General features: G+C 41.9%; 1 protein-coding gene across 1 annotated transcript in view; it reads left to right on the forward strand.

Annotated features, from left to right (window-relative positions):
* DPP6 (dipeptidyl peptidase like 6) overlaps positions 1-25,598 on the forward strand; it is a 931,600-nt gene that overhangs the window by 798,494 nt on the left and 107,508 nt on the right. The window contains 4 exon segments of the mRNA XM_030198448.1: positions 8,032-8,139; positions 13,268-13,359; positions 20,011-20,058; positions 24,858-24,976. Of these exon segments, the coding sequence (XP_030054308.1) occupies positions 8,032-8,139; positions 13,268-13,359; positions 20,011-20,058; positions 24,858-24,976 (367 nt within the window).

Consider the following 25,598-nt stretch of genomic DNA (forward strand, 5'->3'; position numbering starts at 1 on the left):
AGACCCCACAGCAGTGAGCAAGTGTGGACCCTGATCCACCCCAGACTTTTGATGTTAGAGCAGGGTAGAGAGGAAAGAAATAGGGAAAAGACTTGTAGATGCTGCCATTTGGGTGACCAACCAGCTCATTTTCGAAAGAGACCGCTGGCCATCTTCCGACACAAATTGGAAGATGGCCGGCAATCTCCTGAAACTGGCCAAATCGGTATAATCAAAAGCTGATTTTGGCCGGCTTTAACTGCTTTCCGTCACAGAGTCGGCGAAATTTCAAGGGAGCGTGTTGCTAGGGTAGTGAAGGCGGGACGGGGGCATGCTCACGAGATGGCCAGCTTTGCCCGATAATGGGAAAAAAAGCCAGGCTTGATGAGCATTTCGCCGGCTTTACTTGGTCCCTTTTTTTTCATGACCAAGCTCAAAAAGGAGCCCCAACTCACCAAATGACCACCGGAGGGAATCGAGGATGATCTCCCCTTACTCCCCCAGTGGTCACCAATCCCCTCCCACCCAAAAAAAAAAAATCCAAGTGCTTGTCAGGGACGTCCTAAATCAAAAGTATTCTTGCATGGCTTTTTCACTAGTACCAGTGGGATTTGAACCAGCCACAGCCACCAGCCACAGCTCCACTTACTTGGCTGTCCCTCCCTTTTGATTATGCCTCTTCAGGTCTCTCTCAGCCAATCACAGACAGGGGTCTCTCTCAGTCACTCACAGACATTTAAATGCGCTTGTAATCCAGAAGTGGCTGGTTCAAATCCCACTAGTACTACTGAAAAAGCTATGCAAAAATACTTTTGATTTAGGACGTCCCTGAGAGCACTTGGATTTTTTTTCCACTTTTTTTGAAGCCGGCCATCTGTAAACCCGGCGATCTCAACATGTGACCTAAATGTTGAGATTTAGCCGGCCCCAACCGTATTATCGAAAGCAAAGATAGCCGGCCATGTTTTTCGATAATACTGTTGACACCGCCCCTTTGCAGAGCCGGCCCCGAAGATGGCCGGCCATATAGATGGCCAGCGCCGTTCGATTATGCCCCTCCAAAAGTCCAGTACCCAAAAATCATGGTAGCCCAAAAGGCTGTACCAATATGGCAGTGCCCATATGGCAGCACCCAAAAGTCACACTGCCATATGGATCCAGTCTCTGATGTGTCCTACCCTTACACAAAAACAGGAAGTTGTGTCAGAGATGGGTAGGATGCATCAGAGGGAAGACTCTGGGACTGGCCACAGGCAGCCTGTGTGAATCTCTGCTGCTGCTGTCAACCTCTGAAATAAAGACAAGCTTTAAGGAATATTGAAGGGGGGTTGAGAGAGAGGAGTGGAGATGCTGTATTGGTGGTGGAGAGGAAAGAGTGGAGGGAGAGATGCTGGAACATAGAGTGGGGGGTGGGGGGGAGAGTGGAAGACAGATGCCAGATTTCAAGCAGGGGGAGGGGAATGAAGGGAGACATGCTAGACCACAGATGTGAGGGAGAATGGAAGAGAGAGAAAGGAAGAGATGCTGGATCGTAGGCAAGGGAGACTGGAGTGGAGGGAGAGATGCTGGACTGCAGCTGGGGAAGAGTAGGATGGAAGAGAGGGAGAAATGCCAGACCATGGGTGGGAGGAGGGGAGTAAAGAGGATGAGATGCTAGACCTGGGGGTAAAGAGGAGGGAGAAAATGATGCAGGTCAAAGGGAAGGAGGGAAGGAACAGAGAGGGAGAGATGTTTATATGTAGTTCCTGTGTAGAGATTTGTAGCTGTCTCAGGTTTTACCTGTAATAGATATTTATTTTATTTTATTTATTTATTTGAGTTTTTATATACTGCTGAGACCTAAGCGGTTTACAGCTTCACTTTATAGGTACTTGGTCTGTCCCTATTGGGCTCACAGTCTAGGTAGTATATTGTACTGCAGTTGTAGTTGTATATTGGTGTTCTAGGGCCTAGTGTAATATTTGTAGTGCTATCTATTCATAGGGATTTTTATCATAGGACTAGTTCTACTGTTGTTTGACATGCATACTACATGTATATTGAGTTAAAATTTTTTCAGGTTTGTATTTCACAATGTGCCAGTAGTAGAGAGATCTATGTTGTTATTGCTCAGATGACATAAGAATCAGAATTTTTTTTTAATGGTGACTTCCATGGAGAAATGTCCTGGTTCTAATCTGCACCGGTTGTTGGGGGGGAGGCTGGACTTTTATGGATGCAGAGCATGTTTAGTTTTAACACATAAGAACTGTTATATGGTGTCAGACCAAAGGTCCCTGAGGGTTATGTATGCAGTGTGTTATATATGTGAGCATCATCTGTCTAGTGTGTTCCAACTGGAAAAAAAGGTTGAGAACCACTACCCTATAACCTCAGCACCATTAATAAAACAAAACATGCAGATCTTTCCAAATTTATATTTCAGATGCACCGCTAGAAAACTTCAGTCATTGACCTTCAACCTCACTTATTGTGGAAGTGAATCTCACTCTTTAGATTGGACCACTCTTGTTGTCTATGAGGTAGCTAATTTGACAAGAGCATACACACCATCAGGGCCGCCGAGACACTGGGACGGGCCCGGGACAAGGCCGCCCCCGGGCCCGCCCCCACTGCCACCCCCCAGTTTGTCATCGCCCCCCCCCCTGAGGGGGGCCCGGCGCCGCAGTCCCACCCGCCACCGGGCCCCTTCGACCCGAACCCTCGCCAGCAGAAGTGCTGTCTTCTGTTCTGACTCTGGCATGCGCGGCCCACACAGACGCGCTCCTCTCAGCTGATCTTCGCTGTACTCTGCAGGGCTTCTGTGCGTCTGACGTCCCATGTAAGCCGCATTGAGCCTGCCATGAGTGGGAAAGTGCAGGGTACAAATGTAACAAAAAAAAAAAAAAGTTCTCACCAGAGACTTACACAAAGGCACTGTCACCTCCTTTTCCCTGATGGCCATTCCTTTCCATATGCACTGAAATATCCTTCTGGCTTTTCCAATTGACTTGACTACCTGTTTGGATACAGTAAGATCATCAGATACGATCACCCTCAAAGCCCACTCTTTTCCATGCACAAAAGTACTTCAATCCCGATATTGTACTGCTCCCTAGGGTTTTTGCAGTCTAAATGCATAACCCTGCATTTTTTTAGCATTAAATCTTAGCTGCCAAATTCTAATCCATTATTCAGGCTTCACTAGATCCCATCTCATGCTATCCATACCATCAGAGGTGTCTATTTTATTATTAAAGTGCAGGCAGCAGGCTATCCTGGGATCAAGCTGAGACATGCAGCTGCAGTTATATATCAAATCCATGACCCTTTACCCTTGAGGGTACACCAGTAAGGTTTGCAAATACAGTCAGATTTTCCAACAAAGTGAGATTATACCCATTCAGAGTCTTGGGAGTCTTGAACAAAATAGACTGGAGCAGCGCGGTGGCAGCCGCAACAAGTGGGAGGTGTGGGAGGACAGCATGATTCATTTACATTTACATTTGCATGGCCTTATCAACAGAAGGAACTTGGGGAAGGATGTAGATTTGGTAATTTGTCAAAACAACTATTCTGACTGCCAAGAAGTGCTTCAGGAATAAACTGTATGACATGGAAGAAAACACAGTAGAGTGTTTGTATTTATTTATATATATATATTTTTAAATTTCAAATGATAATTGCCCATTTTGTCACTAGTTTTCCCAGGTCAAATCAGAAACCTAATGTCAGAACTAAAAGTGAAATTAGTTTCATAACCTATTAGTAGTTAAGGCTGCTTGGTAATGTAGTGACAGCAAAAGAGAAGGAAAAAAATCTCCACAAATGGAATGAACCACAGATGAAACAGAAAGTGGCGTACACAATTGAAAATAGGAACCAGATGATTCTTTATTGCAGCGTTAGTTAAATGATCCGACACAGCTGTGTTTTTGGAATAAATGTATGCCTGCATCAGGGGTCTCAAGCAAATCTAAAATCATAAGACTGTTGAAGTCTTATATACCACCTGTTTTCCAAAAAAAAAGATTTACGGTGGTTTACAAACCAAGGGCCCTGTTTACTAAGCCGCGTTATAGGTTCATCAGCGTTTTAACACGTTAACCATGTACGTGCCTACAATATCCTTATAGGCGCCTACACAGTTAGCACACGCACTAATTGTAGGCATGTTAAAAATGGTAATGCGCCTTAGTAAAAAGAGCCAAGGACACTAGCGTTTTTAGCATGCACTAAAAATTAGCACGCACTGTGTAGATGCCCATAGGAATATTGTGGGTATCTACGGGGTTAGTGTGCACTCAGTTTTAGCTTGTGCTAAAAACGCTAGCGCCTTTGTAAACAGGTCGCCAAGAGAGCTCTATAATAGAGAGAAATAACATCAGAAAAAAAATATTTTGCAATAAACAAAAAACAACTAGCATATTCCAGTTATTGATCAAAGAGATAAGTCTTCAAACCTTTCCTAAAAGAAAAATAAGAGGACAATTGTCTTAAATCTGATGGTAACATATTCCATTATCGTGCCCCCCCCCCCCCCCCAAAAAAGAAAAAGAGTTCTCAATAATAGTTTTAAAACAAATATTTTTCAAAGATGAAAAGTCTAATTTTAATGTTCTCACAGAACCTAGATTTCTATTAAAGGATGGAACAACAAGAAATTCTACTAGCCCCTCTGAATTTAAACCAAAAACAGATTTAAAAATTAGACAAATTATCTACAAATTTATATGTTGACATATTGACAACCACTGAAGATCACGCACGGATGACACACTATCAAAACAGTCCAACCCACAAACCAACCTAACAGCAGGATTGTGCATCAACTGCAAATGATTTTGTAATCGACATATGAATAAATTTAAAAAGTATATATACAAACAGGTTCAATATCTTAATCATATAGACAGTAATATATGGGAACCACAAAACATAAAAACAAGTAACATAATGCAATGTCAAAATTATAATAAAATATGGACAATACTATCTAAAAGATCAAAGCATTAACAACAGGCAGCATACCTTAAAACCAAATGCCAGACAAATGAAATCAGTCAGCTGTGTCAGGTCATTTAACCAATTTTAAGGCTCCTTTTACTAAGCGGTGGTAAGCCCAAAGTGGGCTCACTGCTCGCTATACAGGAAGTAACACAGGGCTACCACAGCAGCCTGATGGTATTTCCCACCCCTACTGCACCGTAATTTCTGGCACTACAATGCATTTATTTATTTATTTATTGTATTTATTTTTGTAGTGACGGAGTGTACCTGGCGGTAATTGGGCAGTGCCACGCACCGGGTTAAGGGCTCCCTCCCCCCTCGAAGTGGCTGCGCAGCAAGTGCTTTACTTGCCATATGGCCATTTCCTGCAGGAAGGCAAGACTTCCATTTTACCAGCTGCAGTAAAAGGGGGCCTCCGTGCAAATGTAAAGCACGCGCCAATGCCAGTGCCGGCCCCCTTTTGCTGCATCTTGGTAAAAGGGACACTAAGTTATTATTTATTTATTAGGATTTATTTACCACATTTTTGAAGGAATTCACTCAAGGCAGTGTACAGTAAGAGTAAATAACTTTTTGTTTCATCTGTGGTAATGCACTGAAACATAAAGGCTTTTTCCAATTTAGTTATATATTTATTTGGGTATTTTACACACTTATATGCACTTGGACAAGTTACAATAATACAAGAATATAAGGCCAATTTTTCATAGGCCATTTAGAAAGGAATAGAGATATTCAACTCAAGCCTTTTCTAGTTTTCAGTGTATTTTAGAAAAGGCTTGCTAAATATGGAGCCTTTTTTAAAAATACATACCCCTCCCTGTTTACTAAGCCATGCTAGCAGCTGCTGACACAGCCCAATCAAAGTACTGTGTCAGCATTAGTGCATGGCAGCCACTAGCAAGGCTTAGTAAACAGGGACAGTGACATGGGAAAAGCACATGTGTTTGCCAATATATACGGTGGGAGCAATCATTGTGCAACAAAAATAAATAAATAAAAAAGTTAACATTGGCATCAATTGGGAATCTGTACATATAAACGCTGTTATTCACATATGATGTAGGTGCAAATTTTTACAACTTGCATATGTAAATACTGGCATATATTAATGATTTATAACCTACCCCTTAACCCAATAAGGTATACAGAATGAGGCAAAAAAAAATCATATACCATGCAAACATCAGATAAAGTTTACAATCCCAATAAAAATACAGTCACCATACGTTAATTTCTCCATAAAGTGTGTTTGTATGTATAAGTAGGATTCTTGAGTTGGTTTTAATGCCAGCTTAATCAGTTCTGCAAAGATTAGGTTCCAATGAGCAGGGAACAGGTAAAAATGCCAATGAAAAAATTTTTGAGGTATAAGTTGTGACCCCAAACTGTGGAAGAGAGGAAGGAGAGACCCCCCCCCCCAAAAAAAAAAAACCAGAAAAGAAAATCCAGGGCATCAACTTGGAACAGTGGCCAGATACTAGGCAAAGAAAAAAAGTCTTACCTGAGGAAGTGTCGGCCATATTTGTGGGTAGCAGCAAGGGGAAAATATTGGCATGTGCCACAGTGGAGGGTAGCTGGAGAAGTTCCTATGGAGGCTGACCCACTCATACAGTCTGGGAAGCTGGAGATGTGCCCTGGCCCTATCTTCCAATATATGAACTGAAAGTGCTAAACCAATCAAGGAAAGCCAACACCAAGGGAAAAGCTTTGGAAAGTAAGGATATATGCAGGGTGGATTAAAAAAAACAACAACAAAAAACACTTGCCAAGCCAAGCAGTTCCAGGGAAGGCAAAAGTACCTAAGGGCATGGTGCAAGGCTATCTAAGCCGATAAACCCCTATGATGGTCTGCATTATAACTTAATTTATACCCAGAACATCGTTAGAGCCTAATCTAAAGCCTGGGGAGAGAGAAAGATAACCCAAGTAAATAACACAAGTAGAAATGATATATTTTGATTATTTAAGCAACAAAAAGATTCAGCCATAAATAACCTTCTGTGAAAAAGTGTGTGAGCCCTTCGTTCAGTAACTGATCACACTTCCTTGAGCAGCAATGAGTTCAACCAAATATTTTACAAAACTGTTGATCAATTTCACATCTGCCTTGAGTTTTGGCCCAACCTTTCATATGGAATTGTTTGTACTCTGTGATGTTTGAGGGCTGTCTTGCAAGAACAGTTCACTTCAGGTGTTGGCAATTTGGTGTAGGTTGGGCCTTTGACTTAGCCATTCCAAAACATGAAATCTATTCCTCTTCAGCCATTCTGTAGTATATTTACTTGAATGTTTAGGGTTGTAGTCTTGCTGCATGACACCTTCAGCTTAGCTTCTGCTCATGGACAGATAGATATATACATAACTTTCTGATATTATTATTATTATTAGCATTTGTATAGCGCTACCAGATGCACGCAGCGCTGAACACCTGATACAAAGAGGTAGTCCCTGCTCAAAAGAGCTTACAATCTAAATAATACAGACAGACAAGACAGTTACGGGTGAGGGAAGTAATGATATCAGTCAAAACCCATGAATCAATGATGGCAAACTGTCTGGGTCTTGATTCAACCTCATACCATGATATTTCTACCACCAGGCTGAGGTTTTTACTTTGAATGACATGATTTTCTTTAAACAAAACACTGTTATTTTGAGCAAAACGTTTTCGATCATCTGCCCAGCAAACATGATTCTAACAGTGCTCTGTTTATCCCACGCCTTTTTGAATTGAGTCACTGGTTTTGTCCCCACCACCTCCACAGGGATGGCGTTCCAAGCATTAACCACTCTTTCCATGAAAAAGCATTTCCTGATATTACTCTTTTTCCCGCTATGGTAAAAAAAGTCCGCAGCACGCAGCAAAAACTGCCACCACTGCTAGCGCAGGGCCTTTTTTACCGCAGCTTGGTGAAAGGACCTCTAAGAGCATTGTTGACAGAGCACATTCAGCTCCTAAAAGCTGGAATATCTTGCTGGCCAGCCTCATGATTCATTTTCAGAACTGTAGATTTAAAATCATATGGGGCACTCTAAAATAACTCACATTTGCATTTACAGAATGAAGAGCCCATCTTTTCGAAAGACGGTAGGAAATTTTTCTTTGTCCGAGCAATCCCACAAGGAGGACGTGGAAAGTTCTACCACATTGCCATGTCTTCCTCACAGGTAAATTGAGGCGCTGCTATTTTTAATTCAGTGAAACTGTAAATCTGGATGTAACTATTCTGTTGCTCATATTTAATGTATCTCTTGGGACATACTAAAGGATATTTGAATAACATATTAGTTCATAACATAGTGCAAGGAAACATCATTTTTCTAAATACCACACTATATTTAGAAATGAAATTATCTACCAATCAGGGCTGGTTCCACTGCTGAGCATCTGTGCGTTTTGTACTTGTCCCTGTTTTTCTGCTCTGCTTTTCAGTCCCTAATTTATGCAAATGAGGCCTGCAATGAGTCTATACATATGGCCCTGCTTCCCCCACAAACCACCCCTTCCAACAATTATTTTTTTTTTGTAAACTGTATTTATTGTTTCATGGAATCAGGTACAGGCATCAAAACTGACAACAGTACAGCACATCACAAAAAGTCCAGTGTTACCATTCTTGACAGCCCCCCCCCCCCCCCCCCCCCCCCCGACCTCCATGATGTTTCCCTTATCTCCCCCGAATAGAGATCTTATACTTAAAGAATACACAATGCTGTGCTACTGAAAATGTCTAATAACAATTAAAGACAGATCTATCCTCCTGTTTTTTGGATTATGACACTGATCCGATATACATCAAAAGATCAAAGCAAAAGATTAAAGCATCTCATCTGTGCATTTCCTTTAGTAAATGTATATATTTCTATGTAGATATAGATATCTAAAGTTTCTCCTTTTCTCTTCTCAAGTCATTTGACATAGATCATTGCCATAATACAAAAAAAAATCAAGAGACCAGAGTACAGAAATGATGCATCTGATCTAAACACTGCCACCCGCTGTCCGACCCTAAGCAAGTCATTTTCTCTTTTTTTCTGCTTTTTCAATCATTTGGGATGAGATAATAGTAATTACATCATTGCTTCTTCTCTTCTCTCAGTCTAAGATGCTGCTGTGCAGATCAGGCACAAAACTGTCAGTAACAGGGTCACGAAACAAGTCCATGAAAATATCTGACCACAGATCACACACATTTAAGACTGCAAGATGCTGTAAAAACAATTTTTAAAATGATTACTGTATATTCATTAGCAGAGAAGTACTTATTTGACTTAAGGAAATTTTTATTCTCATGTTCAAAATGCCTCCCATGCATAACAACCAGCAAGCATGATTCATATGGGATTAGACTATAAATGGTGCCTAAAAAAATTGGCACTGGAAAAAAAATTGCTTAAGGGTGATTCCATAAGCTGCACCTAAAGTTTATAGAATAACACTTAAACAGAGAGGTTGCGTGTAAATTTAGGTGCCACCATTTGCACCAATGATAATGTGGTGCGTGCACATGCCTAAATCTACACGTGGAGCTCCGTTATTCTTTAATTACATATGTAATCAAAACCACGCCCCTGAAAAGTCCATGACCCTCCCATTTCTATGCCCACTTTTTCAAGCCACGCATATGTTTTAGATGTGGATCCTACACCTAACTTTACATGCATAATTCCCAATTAAATCTAATTAGTGTCAATTGCTTGTTAAAAAGCCAATTAGTGGCACTAATTGACTCATTATTCTATTAAATGGCATATGCAAATCAGGGCTGTGTCTAAATTTGCACACGCAATTTGTAGCGAATTTATAGAATCAGGTGGATGGAGGTTAATTCTATAACAGAAGACCCACTATAGGTACTGGTAATGGTGTCTACTGTAAGCCTATTCTATAAACAGAAATATTATTATTATTGCACTTCATTTTCTTTATAGAACACTAGCAAAAGTGGCTCAGAATGCACATACATTAAGGTTCGATCACTAACACCAGGCCTATAGCCAATGTAAGTGCTTGTGCCTAGATGTTAGTACATATGCAGATAAATGACAGAAATGGTAATTATTATTATTATTTTATTATTTATTGCATTTGTATCCCACATTTTCCCACCTTTTTGCAAGCTCAATGTGGCTTACAATGTATCGTTATTAGTAGATAATGGGTTGGGAGATAGCAATTAGTGTAACATAAAGAATAGCATGATCGAAATTTAAACAAGTAGATAAAAAGTAGAGAACAGTGCTGATAGTAGGTAAGGTGGGATGCCATAGAGAATAGCATAGTCGAAATGTAAACAAACAGATGTGAGCAAAGACGGTGCTGATAATAGGTGATTTGGCGATATATTACATTTCTAGTTGCTGTTCTTATTGGTATGCCTTGTTGAAGATGTGGGTCTTCAGGGATTTGCGAAAGTTAGCTAGTTCATAAGTAGCTTTTAAGTTGCGCGGCAGTGCATTCTATAATTGTGTACTCAGGTAAGAAAAGTTTGACGCATGCATTAGTTTGTATTTTAGACCTTTACAACTGGGGAAGTGGAGATTAAGGAAAGTGCGGGATGACCTTCTAGCATTCCTGGGTGGTAGGTCTACCAGATCTGACATGTAGGCCGGGGTATCTCCGTGAATGATTTTATGAACCAGAGAACATACTTTGAACGCGATGTGTTATTTAAGTGGAAGCCAATGTAATTTTTCCCTTAGCGGTTTAGCACTTTCATATTTTGTTTTTCCGAATATGAGTCTGGCTGCGGTGTTCTGAGCGGTTTGAAGTTTCTTGATGATTTGTTCTTTGCAGCCAGCGTAGAGTGCATTGCAGTAGTCTAGGTGACTGAGCAATATTGACTGTACCAGGTTACGAAAGATGGTCCTTGGGAAGAAAGGTCTTATTCTTTTTAGTTTCCACATTGAGTGAAACAGCTTCTTAGTTGTATTTTTCGCATGACTTTCAAGTGTAAGATGTCGATCAATGGTAACTCCAAGAATTTTCAGGGAGTCCGAGACGGGGAGGGATAATTTTGGTGTGTTTATGGTGATGAAATTGTTCATGTTATGTTGCGAGGTGAGTATAAGTCATTGCGTTTTTTCTGCGTTACGTTTCAGCTGAAATGCATCCGCCCATGAATGCATGATGTGGAAACCTTGGTTGATGTCTTTGGTAATTTCCATTAAATCATGTTTAAACGGGATGTAAATCGTTACGTCATCTGTGTATATATATGGATTAAGGTTTTGATTGGATAATAATTTGGCCAAGGGTGTCATCATTAGGTTGAAGAGAGTTAGCGAGAGGGGGGATCCTTGGGGGACTCCACATTTAGATGTCCGTGTGTCTGAGGTGGTTGAGTTAGATATCACTTGGTAAGATCGCGTGGTTAGGAAGCCTTTGAACCAATTGAGGACGTTGCCTCCAATTCCGAAGCATTCAAGGATGTGTAGCAAAATTCCATGATCAACCATATCGAAAGCGCTGGACATATCGAATTGTAGAAGAAGTATATTATAACCAGTTGCGATTAATTGTTTAAATTTAGTTGTGAGAGTAACTAGTACTGTTTCGGTACTGTGGTTCAATCGAAATCCTGATTGTGAGTTATGTAATAGGGAGTATTTATTTAGGTAGTCGGTGAGTTGATTGGTCACCATTCCTTCCGTTAATTTGGTTATCAGAGGAATAGATGCTACTGGGCGGTAGTTGGTTAAATCGCTTGTGCTTTTCTTTGCGTCTTTGGGTATAGGGGTGAGTAGAATATTTCCTTTATCCTTTGGGAAGAGTCCATTTTGTAACATGTAGTTCAGGTGCTCTGTGAGGTCTGTTGTGAATTGTTGAGGGGCAGACTTTATTAGGTTGTTAGGGCATATGTCTAATTTGCAATGAGACTTGGTGAACCTTTTGAGCTTTTGGGAGATGATGTCATCCGATAGCGTCTCAAAGTTGGTCCAGGTTCTATCCACTGGGTATTCACCAGGGTTTGGGTCTAGGCAGTCAAGGAGTTTTGCATAGTCAATGGTATTGACAGGTATTAAGAGACGTAGTGTTGTGATTTTCTCATTGAAGTATTTCGCGAGGTTGTCTGCTGCTGGTTTGTCTGTGCTATTAGAAATCACCTGTATAGTATCTAGTAGTTCACGAGTTGGAATAGTTTATGTGTGTCCCTGTAGTCTGGCCCAATTTTAGTTTTGTAATATAGTCTTTTAGTTTGTCTTATGGCGTATTTATATTTTCTTTGTATTTGTTTCCAAGCGGTGAGTGATGAGTCGTCTTTCTTTTTCTTCCAAGCTCGTTCTAACCTTCTAACTTGCGTTTTTAACTTTTTCAATTCTTCATTGAACCATGGTATTGAGTTCTTTCTGTGTAATGTATGCTTGTGAAGCCCAACCAAACTCTGCCTTGTGTGTTCTCACCAGAAAAGTGTATTCCATCAAATCATGGTGTGGACTTTTCCTCTAGGAAATATTCTATAAGGGGTCATTTATGCTCAAGTGGCTAGAGCCATTTACATACCTTCTGACTTCCTTATTATATTACTCCCACTCCTCTGGATTCTATATAGCACACCTAGAGTTCCGTGCGGTTCCATGTGTAAATCTAGGCATATTCTACAACTACATGTGTAGATTAATTATTTTAACAAGATTAGGCATTGTTAACAGCTCTTAACAAGCAATAATGAGCACTAATTGGCAAAAATTAGAATTTACATGCGTACATTGCTAAGCGTATTCTGTAATGTATTGCGCCTAAATTCTAACGCACGCAGGCAAAAAGAGGTGTGCTTAGGGGCATAGAAATGGGCATTTCATGGGCATTCCAAAATCTATGCACAATGTAAAAAAATATGGGCCAGTGCGCATAAATCTACGTGTAGGTATTTACACCAGCTTTTCATTGGTTTAAGTGGCCACGCATAGATTTTGTTGTATGAGCTACGCCAAAGCGTATTCTAAATACCATGCGTACATTTACGCATGGTATTTAGATTATGCTTAGGCGTAATTGCCTAATGTGCATTAATTTTAGGCGCCATATATAGAATCAGGCCCACTGTGTGCAATTCTCCCCCTACATAGTGCTACATGTTGGAATGCAAAACAACATATCCTGCTTTCTCGCTGGTTTTGTGCAGAAGTGCTGTTTTAATAAAATCCTCTGCAAAACAGAGACATGGACTGAGTCATCTTTCAGTCATTTACATCTACTCCATAAATACATTCTTTATGAGCTACAAAACACCTCTCCCCCTGCATTTCTATTTATAGGAGAAAATGTAAGATTCATGTGCTTCTGTCTTTGCAGGCCAATAACAGCAATGACAACCTACAGTCCATTACTTCAGGTGACTGGGATGTGACAAAGATATTGGCATATGATGAAAAGAGACAAAAAATGTAAGTATCAAAACAAAACACAAACCAGCAGTTTTTCTGTCATTTGCTTTCCCTCTTTTTTTTTTACATTTGTACCCTGTGCTTTCCCACTCATGGCAGGCTCAATGTGGCTTACATATTGTATACAGGTACTTATTTGTACCTGGGGCAATGGAAGGGTTAAGTGACTTGCTCAGAGTCACAAGGAGCTGCCTGTGCCTGAAGTGGGAATTGAACTCAGTTCCTCAGTTCTCCAGGACCAAAGTCCACCACCCTAACCACTAGGCCATTCCTCCACTTTACCAATGCACAATCATTGCCTCTAATATGTATAGGCATCATTATGCTGACACAGAAGGTGCATGTAAATTTGTTTTTAGCATGTCTTATTTATAGATAGGTACCAAACCCTTAATTCTGACATCTCTTACTCTATATCCGAAAAAAGGGAAGCAAACTAATGCTGTAATTAAAAAAGCAAAAAATGTTTGCAAAGTTAAGGGTATTGTGCAGGCTACATGACACTATCAAAATATAATTAGACAAAAAAGGCCTCAGAGCTCATGGAGCAACCATTAATCTGCTCAAATAGCCGCCAGCTTTACCTCACACTCGAGTCCCCAAATATTCTCATTGGCTTTAATAACTTATACTCTGAAAAAAGAGAGCAATAAAATAAACTCCAGTCAGTGAAAACATTGCCCCCTAAAAAAGAAAGAGAAAAATAGACAAATTCATGTAAACTACTACTACTACTACTTATCATCTCTAAAGCGCTACTAGACATACGCAGCACTGTATACTTGAACATGAAGAGACAGTCCCTGCTCGACAAAGCTTACAATCTAATTAGGACAGACAAACAGGATAAACTGCTTCATACATCTAAGCAAAGTCCCAAAAATGTTCCACATAAATATGAAATGTAACCATTGGTAATTGCCAAACACATATATTCGTTCCACAAAAAATGTCACTTAGCTTTATAGTTGAGGAGCTCTCTTCTAACTTCCAAAGGGCAAATGGTGTCCTCCAACTCCACAGCAACTCCAACAACTACTGGCTGTAGCCACTGGAGTTCCAGTAGTTGTTGGTGTTGCTGTGGAGTCGTGCTTCAAAAGAGGCAGTATATCAAATTGATAAATTTAAACTTCCATTTCCGCACCTAAATGACAGCAATTAGGAGTGAACATTTACACCAGCCTTTGACAGACATAAATGCTTACCCCCAAAGTTAGATATGAAAATGACTTAAGCTAGTCCTATATAATAATTTTCACCTCCAACGTTCCATCACTGTCCGGCTGCCTGGGTTCGTAACATCTCATGACGTCAACTAGCCTCCAGCATTCCATTCCCCCTCACTGCCCCGCCCTCATGTCAAAACATAATGACGTCAGAGGGCGGAACAGTGAGAGGGAAGGGAATGCTGGAGGTGAGCTGACGTCAGGATGTTACCAACAGAAGGGAAGCCGGCCAGGCCAGCCAGAAAACGATGAGGTACAAAGGAAGAGAGAATCGCGGCACATCGAGGGGAGGGCAGGGCAGAGCAGAATCAATGGATGGGATGGGATGGGATGGGAGGAGAGGACAGGAGAGAAGTGAATCGTGGGACATGGAGGGGAGGGGAGGGGATGGGAGGGGAGGGGAGGGAAGGGAAGGGAAGCATCGCATCGCTGGACATGGAGGGGAGGGCAGGGGAGAGACAAAAAATCGCTTACAAGAGAGCCTTCCTAGGGCCCGTTTCTTTGTTGAGGAAATGGGCTGGGTTCCACTAGTATTCTATAAAGATAGTTCCGTGCGGATCACCCTTTATAGAATTTGTGCATTATCCGGGCATCTAACTTTGAACGCCATTTACTGACTCTACCCTATAATATAAGATGTGCTGTGATGGCTCAAACAGACGTTCTATCAACCCCAGGAACTTATCTCTGACAGTGGTCAATCTACTGTAGGTCAGAAGAAATTGTCAGGATTCCAAAGATTAGATCTGTTACTAGGAAAGGGCAGGGAAGTATAGCACACCATCATCTTTTGTCTTACATTCAGGTAAAGAGAATGAGGAGAAAAGTGGTAGTTTTTCTAAAATCAAAAACTTGAAGGAAAAACAGAGAAAGCATCATGGCAGCTCAGACAGGGCTCTGAGAGAGACAGTCAGTACCACCACTGCTTTTCTCTCAGTGCGACAGCAAAGTAACTCTTGTAAAAAAAATAATAATAAATAAATTCTCAGGCTGTCGACTGTGGGTCTAGAGTCACATACCCAGCATAGGTAGGGTGGTAGAAAAAATACCTACAAAGGAAAGGGGAAAAAAGTGCAAGTGAGCTCATTCTCTGTCATTATCACAGAGAACTGAACTTTAAAATGTTTTGGCTCTGGGGGTCCAGACAGCCTGTATACTCAAGTTAGAGAGAAAAGGAACGCCAAGTACAAGAAGGGCAGAGCGCTGATTTTTCATTCCAAAAGTGTGGCTAGGCTTACACAACATTGTGCAGATAGATATAAAAGACAGCCCATGTCCGTAGAGCTTACAATCTAGTCTGATTGGATCACAATGCCTTGGAGAGGTAGGCAAGGAGATGGTGATAGAAGCAGAGGAGAGAAGTCTGTTTATACTCCTGAGAGATCTAGGGCCAATAACGGCACTAGTTGTCAGGAACAGAAGACAGTCTCCAATGTCCAGAAGTCCACCAACCAAGCTAAGGAGAGTGGAAAAAGCTGGAGATTCCAGTACAACTGTGAAAGACCACACTTTTGCAGGAAAGGTATCTTAGTATTGGCCTGCAGAGATCTGTGATTCTCAGGCTCATTTTCGAAAGTGATCGCCGGCCATCTTCCGACACAAATCGGAAGATGGCCAGCGATCTCCTGAACCTGGCCAAATCAACATAATCGAAAGCCGATTTTGGCTGGGTTCAACTGCTTTCCGTCGCGGAGCTGGCGAAATATCAAGGGGCATGTCAGTAGGGTAGTGAAGGCGGGATGGGGGTGGGACAGGGGCGTGCTCACGAGATGGCCAGCTTCGCCTGATAATGGAAAAAAAAGCCAGGCTTGACAAGCATTTCGCCGGCTTTACTTGGTCCCTTTTTTTTTCATGACCAAGCTTCAAAAAGGGGCCCCAACTGACCAGATGATCACCGGAGGGAATTGGGGATGACCTCCCCTTACTCCCCCAGTGGTCACCAACCCTCTCCCACCCCCCAAAAAAACTTTTTGCCAGCCTCTATGCCAGCCAGTGTGCAGATCAGAGCTGACTGGTTAAGTGCCGCTGAAAATGAGCAGTAAGCCCCAAACAATGTACAATGTAAGCCACATTGAGCCTACAAATAGGTGGGAAAATGTGGGATACAAATGTAACAAATAAAAAAAAAATAAAACAAGCGATTTAACCAGCCTGGAGCCATTTCTAGTCAGTTAAATTGCTTTGAACATTGACCCATCAATATAGTAATATAGGGGCCCTTTTACAGAGCAGCGGTAAGCCCAACGCAGGCTTACCGCTCGCTCTTCCGGGACTACTGCCGGCCCAAAGCGGCCACCGGCAGTAGTCCCACCATGAGTGTGCACCATTTCCGGGGGGAAAAAGAAAACCCCCATAAATGGCTTGTGTGGCAGTAACCCAGCAGTAATCGGGCATCGCCGCATGATGCCTGGTTACCGCCGGGTTAGCGTGGGAGCCCTTATCGCCACCTCAATGGGTGGCGGTAAGGGCTGCCCGCTGCATGGCCATGCGATAATTCTCTTACCGCATGGCGATGTGTGTCTGGGGTCTTTTTACCCGCTGCGGTAAAGAAGGCCCTGACTCATGGGAAAAACAGTTCCCGCTGCTAGTGCAGGGCCCTTTTTCCCGCAGCATGGTAAAAGGACCTCCTAGTAACATAGTAAGTGATGGCAGATAAAGACCTGAACGGTCCATCCAGTCTGACCAACAGTCACATTCATTATCAATTCAAGATTAAAATCAACAATGAATGTGAGATTATGTACTTGATCATGGTCTTTTTTTTGTTGTTTCTGGGTCATAGACCGTAGAAGTCCACCCGGTTTTGTCCTTATGTTCCAACTACTGGAGTTGCCATCAAATCCAACCAAATCCGTCTTGTCATTTGGGGGACACAGACTGTAAAAGTCTGCCCAGCACTGTCCTCATGTTCCAAATTACTGAAGTTTCTGTTGAGGCTCTCTCTCCAGCCCATCCTAAACCAGATTGCTATATGCGACACTCAGACCGTACAAGCCAGCCCAGCACCGGCCTTAGTTGATACAGCCAGAGTTGCCATTCATTTTCTAATTAGAGATCCTCTGTGTTCATCCCACACCATTTTGAATTCCGCCACAGTCCACCACCTCCCTCTGGAGGGCATTCCAGGCATCAACCACCCTCTCCGTGAAAAATGTTTAATAATTTTCTGTCATCATTTGAAGTTTGATCACTGTACTTGTTGATCCTTTTTCCAAATCATTTATGAATGTGTTAAAGAGCAGCAGTTCCTTGTAACTTCTCTAAATAATTGTGCTTCCAGATTTTCTGTTTGTCTCCCCCCCCCCAAAAAAAAAAATGTTTTTGAGGATCTCTTTAAGTGGTAACACTTATTCTCTGCTCTTAATATTTCTTTTTAATATTGTACTAATCTTTTTTGTGTACTTCTAATTCTTTCAAGTTGTACTTTATCTAAATTTGAAATGCAATGAAAAAAAAAACAGATCTTTAGGGCATTCCATTTGTTTACCTTTAATCATAATTGTACATTGTTCAATCCCTATGAAGAAAGATTAAGGAGGCTAGGGCTATTCAGCTTGAAGAAGAGACGGCTGAGGGGAGACATGATAGAGGCATATAAAATAATGAGTGGAGTGGAACAGGTGGATGTGAAGTGTCTGTTCACGCTTTCCAAACATACTAGGACTAGGGGGCATGCGATGAAACTACAGTGTAGTAAATTTAAAACAAATCGGAGAAAATCTTTCTTCACCCAATGTATAATTAAACTCTGGAATTCGTTGCCGGAGAAAGTGGTGAAGGCGGTTAGCTTAGCAGAGTTTAAGAAGGGGTTGGACGGTTTCCTAAAGGACAAGTCCATAAACCGCTACTAAATGGACTTGGGAAAAATCCACAATTCCAGGAATAACATGTATAGAATGTTTGTACATTTGGGAAGCTTGCCAGGTGCCTTTGGCCTGGATTGGCCACTGTCGTGGACAGGATGCTGGGCTCGATGGACCCTTGGTCTTTTCCCAGTATGGCATTACTTATGTACTTATGTACTCTCTCAACCCCCTAGAACTGCCTATTTTCCCCGCATTGAAGGTGAAGAACTAAAAACCCATTTTTGTAGGTAAAACTCCATTTTACTTATAGAAATGTTTTTATTGCCCTCCCTATTTAACTGAAGAAGCATATTTACTAGTACTACTACTTTTCATTTCTATAGTGCTACTAGACATACGCAGCACTATACACGTGAACATGAAGAGACAGTCCCTGCTCAACAGAGCTTACAATCTAATTAGGACAGACAAACAGGACAAACAAGAGATAAGGGAATATTAAAGTGAGGATGATAAATAAGGGTTCTGAACAAGTGAATGAGGGTTAGGAGTTAAAAGCAGTATCAAACAGGTGGGCTTTTAGCTTAGATTTGAAGATGGCCAGAGATGGAGCTTGACGTAACGGGGAAAAGGGTGCAGATAAGAAAGGAAATACTCCTTCACAGAAAGGGTGGTGAATTCATGGAATGGCTTTCCAGTGGAAGTGGTGGAAACAAAAACAGTATCTAAATTCAATAAAGCTTGGGGCAAGTACATAGGATCTCAAAGGGAGTGATAGAATGCATAGATGAGCAGACTGGATAGACCATATGGTCTTTATCTGTCTACATTATTCTAGGTAATTACTGTCCCCCAGATTCTAATTTGGGTGCGATCCAGAGATTAACACACAACTACTGTAAATTGGGTAATGAACCAATTAAGAGCAGTAATTGGCTACTAACAATCATTTATTGGCATTAATTAGCACTAGTCTGGAATAGCGCGTGCAACTGCTTAAGCACAATTCTATAAAGATTCGTGCCTAAATGTTCTTGTGTGCAATCCAAAAAGGGGCGTGGCTATGGGCATGTCAGGGGAGTTCTGAACAGTTGTATGCAAATTACTGAATACTGCCTATGTGTGCCTAAATCAGGCGCCAGCATTTACATCTGGTTTCAGCAGGCGTAAGTCTGGCGCCCAAAAGTTAAGCCTGGGATCCGCACCTATCACTATATTCTATGTAAGGCACGTGCCCTTTATAGAATAGCTCTTAGCACTGAATTTTTGGACGTCCAAATTCCTGCACTGTTTAAAGAATTCCCTCCTTCTAGTATTGCAACAGCTAAACATTGATAACTAAATTTAGCAAAGGTGATCAAAAGAAAACCTCAATGGGAAATTATTTAAGCAGCCCTCTAACGCAAAGAAGCTCATTTTACCAGCTCAGTACTCTAAGCAGGACCGACATGGGTTTTTCCCTTGATTTTTGATTAGGATCGCAAAACAGTTCATGATCAGTGGATGGCACTATAGACCAATGTAAAGTCAATTATTAATGTGCTCATAACTAAATGCAGCTCTAACCTGTCCGCTCTCCTTTATTAAGATTTATTAACTGCCTTTATTTGTACTTACAGCTACTTCCTCAGCACAGAGGAATCACCAAGAAAGCGGCACCTCTACAGGTAAATTTGTGATCTTTTCCATCATTTTACAGAAGGACTTTACCAGTCAAGGCAGGGAACAATAATTTTTTTCCTCTCCAAGATCAGAGTTGTATATCAGAAAGAAGACCTGTTAGGATCTTATACTATATCACTGTGGCTAGTTTCAGAGTTGAATTTATTAAGGGGCCCTTTTACTAAGCCGCGTAAGAGGTGGGAAAATGTGGGATACAAATGCAATAAATAAATAAATAAGCGTCTACGCGCACCCAACACGTGCCAAAGTGGAGTTACCGCATGGGTACCATGTGGCTCTTGCGGTAATTTCATTTTTGGTCCATGTCCAATATGTGTGTCCGAAAAATAATTTTTATTTTCAGATGCACATATTGGACGTTCGTCAAGTGGCACTTGACACTCGTAGGTCATTACCACCCGGTTACCGCGTGTTTTTACCACTAGGTCAATGGCTGACGGTAAGGTCTGAGAACCAAAATGGACGTGCGGCAATTTTTGTTTTTGCTGCATGTCTATTTTTGGCAACAATTTTAAAAAGGCATATTTTTACAGGCGCGCTGAAAAATGAATCGACGCACGCCCAAAACCCGCACCTACACTACCACAAGCCATTTTTCAGCACACCTTAGTTAAAGGACCCCTAAGAATGTTGGCAAAAATACTGATTTGCACACTGATTTCATTCTGGTACTGTAGAGAGTTAGGGTTAAAAAAAATTTCCACCACAATGTGTTAAATGTACAAATGGGATTAAGGGACCCTTTTATTAATCTGCGGTAAGCACTAACGCATGCTTACTGCAGGTTAAAAACCACTACCGCAGGGCGCAGTCAGGTGTTCCACAGTAGTTTTGGGGAATTAGCGAGCCCTTCAAATGCGCTAAAAATAGATTTTATTTTTTAGCACTGGGGGTGTGTCTGGGGGTAGTAAGCAGTATATAAAGTTTTAAATAAACATAAACCTACTGCACTAATCAGTTAGTGTAGCTACATCGCCGCACACTAACCAATTAGCACGTCGTTAACGTGTGAGCCCTTACCACCTAGAAAATAGATGTCAGGAAGTGTTCACATGCTAATGACCATGGGAAAAGGAGTGTGTAGCCATTAATGGGACTTATGGAAAATTGGCCATTTCACATCTGCGCTAAAAGTGGTCTCAGCACGCAGGAAAGACCTGTGCTGAGTAAAGTGTTGGCAGTGGTGTGCTGGAGCCGGCTCACACCGGCTCGCAAGAGCCAGTTGTTAATTTTTGTAGCATTTTGCGAGCCGGTTGTTCAGGCAGGGCCTCTCTCCCCCCCCCCCCCCCCCCCCCAAGCCGCAGAGTCCTAGCACATACCTGAAGGCAGCCACCCTGGTAGTGCAGTGCATTCTTCGGGGCAGGAAAGATCCCCAGTCTTTCCTGCCCACTGCCGGCACTGACCCTCCTGCTGCCGCATTGCTCTTTAAAAACGGCTACTGAGACTTCCGCTGGAGTCTTGCGAGGCCGCCCTTGTAAGTCTTGGCAGCCATTTTAAAGACAATGAGGCAGCGGGAGGGTCAGCGCTGGCAGTGGGCAGGAAAGACTGGGGATCTTTCCTGCCCTGAAAAATCCACTAGACCACCAGGGTGGCTGCCTTCAGGTATGTGCTGGGACCCTGCGGCTCGGGGGACCGGGGGAGCGAGAAGGAGGTCTGGAATAGGTAGGGCAGATACTGTAAAAAAAAAAAAAAGTATTTTCAAACATGCCAGTTTGTGCATACGGATGTACACAGGAGAAGTATAATAAGGGAATAACTTTTCATAGGTAGAGTAGTAATTTGTTATAAATTGTAATCAGTGTCATTTGGAGGGGCTGGTTGTAGGGACACCCTAACCCTGTTATATTGGTGCAGAGATTTTTTTTCTCCTGTCAAAGGACTTCTAAAACAGACATCATGTTATGAGAATCAGGTGTTCAACATTCAGAGTTTCTATTTAGTTACTTATTTATTTATGGTATTTTTGGCGCATGTCCAATATTTATGGTATTTTATCCCATATTAGACATGAATTAGATTGGAACCTGGGAGCATTTAAAATCTTTTTTTTTTCTTCCTGGAGAGAGTAATGCATTACCCCCCCCAGGTTTGCTTCCCAGGTATAGCCAGCTCTGCAATTTAGGGAGGGGCGCAGAGGTAGACTGGGGACCTGGGCCCCCAGTCTACCTCTGTGTCCCCCCTACTTCTGCCCTCCCCCCCTCAAAAGAAATTGCAGGGCTGGCTATACCAGGGGAGAGAGCCTGTTGTTAAAATTTTACCGGCACACCACTGATCGCTGGCCAGTTTTTAGCACAGCTCAGTAAAAGAGCATCTAAGAAGTTTATGAAAGTGACATCTAATTTATCTACAAAAACTAATTGGGAAAGAGGGGTGGGCCACATAGCAGTAGACTTCTACTCTCAGCACTTTGAGGTGATATTTTTGCTTTTCAGAAAGGACCACAATATGCTCAATAAGAAAAAAAAAAGCATTCTATGATAGTCTGAGCAAAAGGTGTTTTTTTGTTTAATCTACAATTCCATTGTGTACACATTACTGTTCTGTACAAGGTATGCTGCAGTTCAGTCTTTCAAATGCACTGCATGCGGTTTTAGGTTGCTTTCTGCTTTCACATGAGTATGCTGTACAGCCTTTATGATGCTGGCTCTGTCAGCAGATATTTAGCTGCAGTTTAGAAAGACGTGAAAGCCGGAACTGAGACATCCAGGTCAGGACATCTCAAGTTTCACTCGTATTTTAGAGTAGAATCTGTTGACATAGAGAAATATAGGAGAAATGGATGTTGATGCAGTGAATGCATCCATTTTAGAAAAAAAAAAACATTGAAAATTGCAATGGGTTGAAAACCAGCACCTAACCGTGGTTTTGCCGACACATACATGTTTATCTTTGACATTTTAGAAATATAAATATGTATTTCAGGCACACCCTCCATTGCCCTATGTAAGCCGCATTGAGCCTGCCATGAGTGGGAAAGCGCGGGGTACAAATGTATCCCTTGCTAGTTTGGCTTTTGGGGGGGAGGGGATAAAAAAATGAGGCATTAATGGGGCAACTTGCCCTAATTCCTCCAGTGGAGTGCTGCTCAATTGGAGCAGTTTGCCAAGACCTAAATGTGCTTGGTAGCAAGTATAAATCCTGATGTGTATCTGTTAGGACATCAACGTTTATTCCCATTCTGAATTGGGGAATAAACGTGTATCTCCTAGGCAAGCCCTAGTCCTTTCCAGACCACACCCCCTTGCCATTTGCACGAACCGGGGATTTTGATGGCAATATTTCAGCCTTGTGAAATGGGAACTTAGATGTTTTGTGCAAGATAAACGTTATACTGGTTTCTGCAGTTCTCAAACATGATTAGCACTTCTAAAATGACTGCAATAATGTGTGAATTCTGTTATGCTATGCTATATGATTCTTATAGTACACTAAGTTCAAAAGAGATTCTAAGCAGATTACAAACAATAAGTCCTTCTTCAGGAGAATTTACAATTGTATATCTAATACATTCATAGGTGCCCGTATAAGAGAGACCTCCCCCACCAAAGTCAACTGCCAAGCTGTAAAACTTTTCCTTCCTTCCTGTTACCTTCTCTGCCAGGCCACTGTGCTAAATACAAAGCAAAGCCATACGGGACCGCAGTTCTTTGCATGCTTCGGCTGCTTCCTCTGGAACAGCCTCGCCTCCTCCGAAAGAGGAAGTTATGTCAAAGGAGACAGGGCTGGCCTGAAGGAAGCAGCTGCAGCATATAGAGAGCTGTAGTCCCGTCGGCTTTGTTTTGTATTTAGTACCACGGCCTGGCAGAAGAAGGCAAAGGATGGAGGGAAGGAAAGGTTTGACAGCTCCGAGGGGCACTTTAGCTCTGCCTCTTTTCCTCCTTGGTGTCCAACGCTCCTGTATGCAGTGGTGTACTGGAGCTGGCTCAGGTTGCTTCTTGGCATCATTGTCCTCCTCCTCTGTGGCTTATTCCAGTGGTGTAGCTACAGGGGGGCCTCAGGGGCCAATGCCCCCCCATTTCTGTCTCAGGCCCTCAGGGCCCCCCCCCCCCCCAACAATAGTGGCCAGCCAGGCAGTTTTTTTTATTCCTTAGGCTCCCTGTCCCCACTGTCAGGCAGCTGAGCTCTCCCTCCCTTCCTTCGGATCCGGCCAGCTATCTCTCCTTCCTGTTTCCAGCAGTGAGCCGTGAATGTGGTAAAGGCAGTTAGCTTAGCAGAGTTTTAAAAAGGTTTGGACGGCTTCCTAAAGGAAAAGTCCATAGGCCATTATTAAATTGGACTTGGGGAAAATTCAATATTTCTGGGATAAGCAGTATAGAATGTTTTGTACTGTTTTAGGATCTTGCCAGGTATTTGTGACCTGGATTGGCCACTGTTGGAAACAGGATGCTAGGCTTGATGGATCTTTGGTCTGTCCCAGTATTGCAATACTTATGTACTTATGTAAGTGTGACAATTTAAAATGGATACGAGCCTGTATCGGCAGCAAACAAGTTAAAACTGGCATTGCCCTGTCAAATGTTTTCAAATGCAAAAATCAATTTGACCTCAGTATTCTGAAATAACTGCACCTTAGGACAAAGTTTGAATGAAATAGTAGAGTAAATATGGGTGTCTAGATTATAGAACTGTCTCCCATCTGCACATGTAAACCCATTATTTACATATGTAAATGCATCACAAGCCTTCTAAGATGACCTCCTCAGTCTGCGAGGTCTTACTGCATGGGAGGAGTTTATAGATGCCTTGTTAAATATTGTTCTTGTTACGCATGCTTGTTTTTCAGCGCAAACACAAATGGGACCTTCAACAGACAGTGCATTTCCTATAATCTGACTGTGAACTGCAGTTATGTCAGTGCTTCATTCAGTCTTGGTTTGACGTTCTTCACGTTAACCTGTGAAGGTACATCTCTTCTCTTACTCTGTACATGCATAAGAACATTGAAGTCTTTCCTGTGATCTTGTTTTTCAAAAACTTCCGTGTGTTCTGTGTGCCTGGGAAAACGCTTTGAAAACTGGCTCCATTTGTGTGCGATTCAGACAAGACATGGTTGACAGGCTGTTGTATATTTTTGCTTTATTTTTATTTTACATTTTTAGTAAACATTTTATATTGCAGAATTAATGCATCTAACGTTTAACATTGCCAACCCAATGCAAAAAAGACCCCCGATACTAACACAGAGTCATAGAACCTATATATCGTAAGGCTTATACCATTAACTTCTAATTATGTTTCTCCTGGCTTACTAGATAGTACAAAATGACTGTTTATGTCATAAAGTCTGTTGTATCTTAATTGGCCATTACAGTTGTTTCTGTTCATTATTGAGTTCTCACACTTCAGAATAAAGTGCTGCATCTAGCATCCCATCTGACAGATTACATTGGGCATGTTCTTCCTGTGATGTGTTAACAATAGATTTTGGAAAGAAGTACGGAGGAGAAAAAAGAGAGATTCCAGCTGTTAGTGAGAAGCCATTTAAGTTGCATCCCTGTAGGCCTCTTTTTCTTAATCCTAGATT

Source organism: Microcaecilia unicolor, chromosome 1 (genome assembly GCF_901765095.1).
Source record: "Microcaecilia unicolor chromosome 1, aMicUni1.1, whole genome shotgun sequence".
Lineage (NCBI taxonomy): Eukaryota > Metazoa > Chordata > Amphibia > Gymnophiona > Siphonopidae > Microcaecilia > Microcaecilia unicolor.